At 31.8% G+C, this 10,040-nt stretch overlaps 2 protein-coding genes across 2 annotated transcripts; both read right to left on the bottom strand.

The window, feature by feature from the left end:
• Positions 1-1,912: 1,912 nt before the first annotated feature.
• Positions 1,913-4,916, bottom strand: LOC105804645 (light-inducible protein CPRF2). Its single transcript, XM_012637340.2, has 6 exons — positions 4,538-4,916; positions 3,522-3,618; positions 3,190-3,382; positions 2,895-2,970; positions 2,667-2,792; positions 1,913-2,513 (listed from the first exon to the last, which is right to left on the bottom strand). Exons 1-6 carry the CDS (start codon positions 4,895-4,897, stop codon positions 2,136-2,138), a joined length of 1,230 nt encoding a protein of 409 aa, XP_012492794.1. The 5' UTR covers positions 4,898-4,916; the 3' UTR covers positions 1,913-2,135.
• A 2,947-nt stretch (positions 4,917-7,863) lies between these two features.
• On the bottom strand, positions 7,864-9,287 carry LOC105801237 (F-box/LRR-repeat/kelch-repeat protein At1g09650). Its single transcript, XM_012632561.2, has 2 exons — positions 9,224-9,287; positions 7,864-9,011 (listed from the first exon to the last, which is right to left on the bottom strand). The coding sequence occupies exons 1-2, from the start codon at positions 9,285-9,287 to the stop codon at positions 7,864-7,866; spliced, it is 1,212 nt and encodes a 403-aa protein (XP_012488015.2).
• Between the last annotated feature and the right edge of the window lie 753 nt (positions 9,288-10,040).

Raw genomic sequence — 10,040 nt, 5'->3', positions numbered from 1 at the left:
CTTAAATCTTAATCCCAATTTTCTTTGGCAAACTCATAATTCAAAAGCTAAAACATGTGGGTAGCAGCGAAATTAGGAAAATCAAAAAGCTTTTTGCTCAGGATACTTGGCCCACCAATGAAATTATTTACAGGAAGAGAAAAGAAAGTCAATGAGTGGGCTCATACTTACCCATCAGGAAAAAAGAAATAGAAAAAGAAAGGGAAGTGAGCTCCTATCATTATATCTTAAAAATACAATTGAGCACTATATCTGGGGCAGGCTAAAGTATGAACCATTAATCAATCACAACAGATCCAACACCCTGAGCAAAATTATAATCTTTGAATCACCATGTGTGGTACAGTGGTAGCCTATTTATCTTTTAATTAATGTATTTAAAGGTTTTATCTTTGCTCATAGAAATGAAACATATCTTATGATCAATTATTTGTCTCTATAAAAGTATAGTTACAATTCGAAACATTTAATAACTAAGAATGAATTCATCAAAACCAATCCCTACAAGCCTTGAAAATTGAAAGCACAATTAAGGAAGAAAACCCAATTTAACAACTCATGAAGTAACAACTACAAGTAAATTTATCCTCTTTTACCCCATCTATCATTCAAATTTGAATCACAATCGAAATAACTTAATAAAAAAATAATCTAATTGTTGATATTTTAAATGGTCACCTTATAAAACAACACTACTAAGTAAATTTTTCTTTAGTTTTGCATTTCTCTCCGAAGACTTCTTAAAGATAATCACTACCATTTTACAATCCAAACACTATAATATTAGCAGATGAGCTATTTTACACCATCTAATATACATAACCATTTTTCATGAGGGACAAGAAAAGTAATTCTAAGTATAGTATGGGCATTGTTATAAAAAATTATGAAAATATAATCAAGGTAGAATTTCAGTGACACTTTCTTTAAATCTTTTTATGCCTTTAGGATACAACAAAGTTCCCCCCCTTTTTGATACAATATTAAGGATAAGGGATGGGGTAACACAATTTGGACCCGTGCAAAATAAGTGCCTAACAAAAGTTTTAACCACCGCTCAATTCAAGTAAAGACATGACGTCATTTTTTTAACAATCTCATTATAGATTCTGATCATATCTGTTCTTTGTGACACAATGCCTAAAACTACCCATAGCCCCTCCCTAACCCAAAAATAAGAGGATAATATGCTTCAACGCTCTCGAACACACGTCCTCCTGCATTAGCAACAATGCCCATGCTAATCGAACTAAGATTCAATCGGCTAAATTATGTCATTTTCAACACAACTATTTCAATGCAAAAAATATATTCCAACAAATATAAATAAAATATTAATCAGGATAAAATTATTGCACTAGAATATAATCTATATATTTACCTAATAAAAATTAATATTAAATAAAAAATAATATTCAATTTGATTCAAATTATCACATTTTTTTAATTTATATTATATAAATTATCTAAACACCACAATTTGGGTCAGTTTTTTTATTTTTCTTGTTAAATCCTACTTTGGCACCCTTTGCATGGACAATGGCGATGGTGTAATGGAATCTTTTATCTCACAACTACGATAATTAATCTCACTGTCACCGCTATTTTTAACCTTATCAGAAGTAAACATACCAACCATCCATAAGCACCCTCAATTACCGCATCTAACAAAATACTCGGTATAGTTTAGATGGTAGGCAATTTATTCTAAAGCCTTCTTTTACGTCTCTTGGAACAAACATTTGGTAATTGCATTCCAAGTAATTTTATTCTTTTCCCTGGCTGGGGTAGGGCTTTTGCTTAGCAAATTAGAGCATAAAGGTTTTTGAGGTAGCACTTCAGAGATGTAGAATTAGCTTCCTACCATATCAGTTGACAAGGATGGAACTAAAAGAAAAGCTAACAAGACGTATAGAAAATCCCACAGCATGCTATGGAAATGGCAGTGGTAAAATCTATCATTCCAGCAAATATGGCATGATTAAAGGAAAGGTTTAGTCAAGCAGTTGCCATTACTACCCAAGTAACCTAAAAACTAACATTGTTCCCATCAGTTAAACCAGAAATCATAGCACACTTTGGTCAGTTCCAACACATTCTTCACTATCTTTAGACTCTGCTTGTCTGCCTTGCTCCTATTGCTTCCCATTCAGGCTTACACCCCCATGGATCCGCTTTTGCAGATGCTCCAAGCTAGCCACTCGCTGCAAAGAAGCTGTCCGCCCAATTTTGTTTCCTGTCACTGCTGATCCTTCAGAAACAGGTTGTATATTTTCAACTGAAGAAATATCTGCGAGTGCATTGTTGATTCTAAGTTCATGAGTGGATATTGAATCGTTAGCAGCAGCCTGATAAAGGGTATGCTTTGGACCATCTTCCTCATAAACTGCAGCATCCGTTGAAGTATCAGAGGGACATCCATCAAATGATGACATGCTCGGTATCTCAGGCAATGCATGGAACACAGGGTTCAAACCAGTAGTTCTTTTGACTGCCTCTACAGCCATTTTTACCTATATAAAGAATTCACCAATTGAATTAAGAGCTGTGTGCTCATCATGTTAGCCACTCAGCTTTCAGCATTTAAGCCAACTTTTCAATCAGGTATGAGCCTTGCAAGATCTAAACAATCACCCTAAAGAAAATTCAAATATTCAATAACTTACCTTTGCTTTCAATGTTTCAACATCAGCTTTTAAAATTCTGTTGTTAACTGCTGCTTCATTGTACCTTTGACTAATGTCAGTCAAACTCTTCAATAAGTTTGCATTTTCAACTCTTAATTGAGAAACCTACAGTAAATAATATATTAGGATATCCATAACTCAAAGGGGAATGCAACCAAATAGGAAAAGGAAAGGACAATATAGAAAGGGCAGGGAAAAGCACCAAACCTGTGACTCAAGTTCTGTCAAATGGGCCTGTTTTCTTCTTCTAGAACGCCTAGCAGACTCTCGATTTGAAAGCATCCTGAACCACCATACGGATGAGTTGGTGGGAATAGAACACAAGAAAGTAAGTATTTGTAGGATTAATTTGCTCCATTAATTAACAGAACAAACATTTTCAAGAACTTAAACGGAAAGGTTCTTAATATCAAGTGGATCTACCGTAGTATTCATTTTCAAAAATTGTGACATGCAGGACGTAGTAAAATATCTGCAACGTAAAAGAAGAATCAATGGTTACCTCCTTACACGTTTTACATCAGCAGGATCCATGTTCTCCATTGTTTCATTTTCACCTTCAACTTCATCCTCGTCCGACTGTTCTTTTGACGATCCAGTACTTGTGCTTGGCCTCACTTGAGCTCTAAGTTTTTTCTGTCCACTGGGAAAAGAAGGAACTTCAGCCACTGCATTATCATCCTTGTCACCAGCTCCTGAACATTCAGTAAAACAAGAAAACGATACATAAGATTGCATTACACCAAACACTCAAATGCACACGCCACTGCGAAAACTGTTAAAGAATAAAAAAAGAACAATTGGTTATTAGAAGCTTCAGTGATGAATTTAAACCTCTGGAAACAGTTTTGGATCCCAATTGCGGAGTATTAGATGCCTGTGGCCCACTGTCGGCTCTAGCAGCAGAGTCTTGAGGTTTTGCAAAAGAAGCCTGTTTGAAATGCATCTAACATACTCAGTCAAAAGTTCTAAGAGCAAAAGGGATTCACATAACTTTTAACAGAGTACAATCAATTCAACATTGAAAAGATGCACAAAAGATTAAAAATTACGACCATTAGCAATTTCCAGCTAATTATATAAATATGCTGGACGGGGATATAAGATAATATGTATTGGATACAATAAGAGGAGCAAGCTAAATACAGCCCATACCTAACTAATCTCCAGCTCTTTCTTTGTCCTACATGGAGTTTTAAGGAAAAACACACTTTTTCTTACACAAGAAAATACACTCCAAAAATCATTAAAAAAAGCAGACCAACCAAATTTATTCCAATTTGGCAATTTCCAGAATCAAGAGGGAAAGAAATCCACTAACCAATCAAAAATTCAAAAAGGAAAGAAAATTCTAATACTAAAATTAAGCTTCTCAATGATTTACTGTTAAGTCTGATGGACTGATATCAACAGGCCAGAAACAAGACAAATAAACCAACTTAACTCAACTAATCAGTAAATGATGTTTAAACATTAACCCTTTAGCAAAAGGAGAAGCAAAATAACATTCAAAACAAAACCTTGACTTTCCGACCAAAGCTACACTGGTCAAAACACCCATGAAAATACAACCTTTCTGATTTTACAACATAGGTAGATTTTTTGAACTGATAAAGGAACCAAAATGTAATTAAAAAGAATCAAAAACCAGACATACAAGTTTCCCTTCAGGTTCTCTCAGATACCAAACATAACCCAGAAAAAGAATCCCATCTTTTTTCAAAAGAACAGAAAAAAACATTAGAGATTTAAACCTTTCCTTCATTATCCTCTATTCACTCCACCTTTTTCTCATCACCCAACTACACACAAAAAAGAAAGCGTAAAAAAGAAGAATGTAAAAGACTTACCATTGACATGGCAACAGCAGCACAAGCCAAGTTAAGTTTCTTCTTAAGAAAAGCCTGATAATCCTCTACATCTGCAGGACTATTGTCGTGTTTATTATTTTCAAAACACCCATTCTCCTTAGCTTCCTCCTCTTCGTTATCTTCACCTTTCTTATCAACTTCTTCTCTAAGGAACTGCTGAAAAGCCCACTCCGAAGCACTACGGTTCATTTCAGAACTAGGGCTTTTGTTTTTATCGTCGTCGCCACCGTCGGCGGCGGAAGAAGACCAGAAATGGTCGGGAACTTCTTCAACGGAGAAAACTCTATCCATTGTGTGATTGGTTGGGTCGTTTGCGGGCTTTTTCGTCGTTTTATGCATCTGCTGATTCGGATGCTTGTCAAATAGATTGGGATTTAGTATTTATTTAATTATTTTTAAATTGATATGTTCGAATGTGGGCCTATTCAATTTTTCTAAATGGATAAGGTGAGGGAAGTTTTGGTGTTCTCGTTCCTACAATTATTTTGGTGCAACCGGATACTTTTTTTGATTTTAGACTATGGTAGCAATGTTCATACCAATCATTTAAAACTTAATCGACTCTATAAACATTTAAAGGTAAAGAAAATAGATAAATTTACTTAATATAGATCTAAATAAAAGAATTCATGTATAGAACGTAAAATTTAACATGTTATATTCAAAATTATAGTGAAATAGGGATGAAACTAAGTTGTTTGTTTTTCTTTTCTCCATACATCATGGATTTAATAAGTTTGAAAATAAAATGGATATGAAATTACAATTCTATATAGATATTGGGGCAGTTGTAATATAAAGGACATAACTACAAATATCTTCCATTGTAAAATGTAAAGTGATGTTTGGGATAGTGGCAATTTGCTATTATATATGTTAGATGTTAGTGATCTTATAATCCACCAAACTTATCACTCCTTTCCAAAATATCTTCAATTTACTATTATATTAAAATGAAAAAAGAATTTTCTTTTTCATGGAATCTTAAAAGTTCTCCTTGAAATTTGAAAGTGTTTTAGTTCGACATTGTTGTTAATATGGAAGAACGTGGGTTCGAGTCTAAACATTGTGTCAAGAAAAATAAATATGATCAGGAACTAATGAAAGACATTGCAACCCAAAATTCTCTGTTCTAGAATAATATATTTTAACTTATTTTTACTTTTTTTTAAAACTATTATTATTTCTTTCGAAAACATAAAGTGCATGAAAGAAACTTGAGGAAAATCTACTACAAAACTGCCATTGGATAGGAAGGCGGCTCCTTTTGTCATGGGCCCCATTGTACCAACCGAAACCTTCCCGCGTCCTCTTTCTCTCCTTGACATCATATTCGTAACAGCTAAGTTATTCGTTCAATGTCTGAAATATCCGAAAATAAATTTATGAAAAATTAATTAAATATTTAAAATGTGTAATCGAGTTATTTTTGTAGGGTTTTATTCCTTCCCTCTATATTTTAGTGTGAGAAAAATTAGTTATAAATAAAATGAAACTCATATTTATGAAATGATTACGAGTCCTTATGTGTCTTGAACTTGTGGTTAATATAATTTTGAAATATTTTGTATAGTTAGAAATTAAAAGGAATACTTTCTCAATTTTTGTTAGAGTTATTGGTCCTTGATTTATTGTAAAAGGCCAATGTGTATCAATCAGTCAAACTTTGTTGATTAAGTAATATTAATAATATTAAATTATAAGATTCATCAATTTGAATTATCATCAACAATAAGTTGGAACCTACGTCATGTTTTTGATAACGTAAGAAATCAAAATATTGGTAAATCGCACTAATGAATATTAAATATTGTATGGCAAGACTATCAATTTTATAAAAAAATTTTGCACTAATTAACAAAGCAATCTAAGAATAGTATAAGATGAAGGAAAAATAGAAAATTCATTTTAGTAATTTTTTGTGCCATACAAATAAAATTTTCACTCATGTTTATAGGAGTTCTCATATTTCTTTATAATGACATAACTATTCAACAGGTTTCTTTTTGAATAAACACGTCTCTTAAATAAACATAATTATTCAATCAAGTATCATAACTTTTAGTATTTAAGAGCGACTTATGACCTGAAAAGTGACAACTCTTGATTAATATCTAAGTGATATAACTATTTGTTACGTATAACTTTCATTTGTAACTATTGGGATATCATATAAATATTTGAAAATTTCCAAAAAAATGAATTTGATAAAAAATATTAAGACTATTTAAAATATGGATCAAAACTCGGGTTTCAATATTCAAAGCCTAAACTCAACCTTGTCCAATCCATTTTCATGTTTATAATAGATTTGTTTCATTTATTTTATATATTATGTAATCTAACAAAAATAAATATATTATATTATAATGTAAATATTAAAACTATATTAATATGTTTACGTTAGAAATTTTAATAATATATGTAATTAATAAATATTACAAAATAATTATATTTAAAAAAAGAATACGGGCTAGTTTAAATGTAATAGATTTATAAATTATGTAATTTAACTAGCATAGACTACATTTAAAAAAAATCAAATAAATTAATGGACAAATTCATCAATCTTGCATCAACTGGGAAATAGAAAGATTAATTTCCTTAACAATTTACCCAAATAAAAAATTGAGAAAAACCTAAAAGATTTACTCAAAAATTCCAATAAGATAATTGCCATGAAATATTAGAAAAAACCTTTTCAAGAAGCGATTTTAGAATTTTTAAATTTTATAGTGAAATGAAATATTAGAAAATTAATGATTCTAATTAAAATCGAATTGAATTAGTTTAATTAATCGGTTGATGATCAAATTAAAATTTAATTATTTGAAGTTCAACCATGGAATTAACAAATTTATTAAAGCTAGAACATCCATTTCATATTATTAATACCAACTATTTGGATTGAAGTCAATTGCATTGCATTTAAAAATAATATAACAAGGTCTATTGAATTTTAGCTCAATTGACATAGGTATTATTGTCAATATAAAAGATGTGAATTGAGTATCTTCCTATTTATAGGTTGGGGGTATGAGTAATTCTAAGATTGTCTCAATAAGAACAAATATGTTCAAAACCTATAATAAAATTATTAAAAAGTAGACTTCATTGTTTTTTATCAACACACTAACTTAAAAATTAAATAAAATAAGAAGAAATAAAATATTCCAATTTCTAAAGGTAATTGAAATGACAATTAGATCAATGAAGGATTTTTTTTTTTTGAAATTAAAAAAAAAAAAAGAAAAAGAAAAAAGGATACTTGAAAGTCTATGATAATCACCGGGGTTTAATTTGACTCAAAGTCTTTCTAAACTTTCAGTGAATGAAATGGGCACATCCTGCTGATCATGCACCAAATAACCCTTCTCGCCATTTTCATTAAATACATACACCTTATCTCCACCGCAAACCACAAACCTTCCATTTTTGTCCTCTGCAAATGCAAATCCGACACCAAACTGGAGGTCATTGCTCAAAAGCCTTATACAATAAAGCTTCTCCCAAGTTACTAATGGCGACTTCTCCTTCTCCATTATCCATATATTTAGTTCACAATCCGATACTTGTTGTGCCAAGCACAAACTTTCTCTTAAACTCCCCAACTGCATAGTTCTTCGCTGTCTATTTGAACAGCTTGGGTGTGGGATTGATTGGAACTTCTCCATGTTCAAATCCAACATGATGATAACTTCAGTCTTTTCAAGATGGTAGATGTCATCGGTGGACCAATAAATGACTCCATTCACATACACACAAGGTGACGAAACATCAATTTTGTAAGGGATTTTACCAATATAATTCCAAAAGACCTTGGGGTTTGGACGTAAGGTGAAAATTTCACAATAATCATGGTGATGCAAAGGTGGTCCTATATTTGGATAAGGATTAAACACTTTGACAATCTTGAGTCTTTTCGTAACTAGATCACGATCAAACCCCAATTGTTGTTGTTGCTGTGGAAAATTAATAGCGACTTGGAATGGATTTGTGACGGGAGAAAATGAATCCACATCACTTTGATGCAAAATTCGGTGTGTTGTGCTAGGGTTAAGAACAAGGATTTTAAAACGTCCAAGAAAACAAAGGATGCCATCACAGGAATTCAACATGTGATAGCCATCATGTGGAACATCACCCATCCGTTGGTGACGATAAGGGATTCTAGTATCTGGTAATGAAATTCCATTGATGACCATGGAAGCTATAACTATGTGCTTTGTGGCTTTATCAATTTTAAAATAGGCAGTAAGAAATCGAGGATCCTTTTTCCTTTGGTTTGAAAGATATTGATCGGTGAAGTGAGGATGGGTGATAAGCCTAAACCATTGCTTGGAGACACACTTGAATCTCAATAAAGACTTGACGGTAAGTTTCCCCAATATCTCTACTATCAAATCATGAGGAACTCCATGGTTTTTTTTTTTTTTTGGGGTTATTAAATCGGCTTTCAATGTATATAAAACGAGGAGAGGAGAAGAAGACCAATTGCAGTTAAATTATTAGTACCAGAAAGGATAGACTTCTAGCTATCATAATATTCTTAAACCATTTAAACTTTCATATATGTATTTATATGTATAAATTATTAGGTAGCCGTAATGCAACTCAAATTTCAACGAAGAAACAAAATAAAAGAAAACCCAGGAACCCCCCAACCATCGTGGCCGACTCCTCCCCGAGTGGCTATTACTTTGTTTGAGGATCTCCCTTGACTCGCCATTACTCTGTTGAAAAAATGCCACTGCAGGCAACAGCTGTGTCTGTGTCTGTGGCTATGATTATAATGCATCACTCTCAGGCATGGTATGTATCTTATTTGCGTTGAAAGATGGTCCTTCAATCATGGGTTTTCTTTTTGCGTGATTGCATCTATGAAATAACAAGTTTCCACATCAATACATAAATGCAATTATGTCATTTTTCATCAATAAATCATTATCAACTCATAACCAAATTTTGACAAAAATACTAATGTTTAAAACTTATTAATTTACCCAAATAAAATTAAACTACAATGATAATTAATTAATTTAATTCTCACTTTATACTCTATTATTTAAGTTATTCATTTAATTAAACAATAATTCAAATAAATTAAATTAATTCTAAGTCATCTCTTGCTATCTCGAGAAAATGCGTTTACTATGAATATTACTACATGCATTCTATTTCTCATTTGTCATTGTCCATTCATTCTCAATTCTTATTATACAATATTATGTTCAGAGTTACAATTAACTAGTGGAGGAACCAATCTAATATATATAATTAGGATTTAAATAATTTGTAATTTAGTTTTGATTTTTCATCTATTTAATTACAATATTATTTAGTTATAGAGTCAATCCACTAAAAGTACCATGATTGATCTCCTATTATATATCATTCCGAAAGCTAAATATATAAAGATTTTGTCCAATGACCTTGTTATATATGTGTTGCCCTTATTAGATGCCCATTATCCCTTTAGGTT

Source organism: Gossypium raimondii, chromosome 11 (assembly GCF_025698545.1).
Source record: "Gossypium raimondii isolate GPD5lz chromosome 11, ASM2569854v1, whole genome shotgun sequence".
NCBI lineage: Eukaryota > Viridiplantae > Streptophyta > Magnoliopsida > Malvales > Malvaceae > Gossypium > Gossypium raimondii.
The sequence above is the reverse complement of the archived record's forward strand: the minus strand, read 5'-3'. Positions and strand labels throughout refer to the sequence as shown.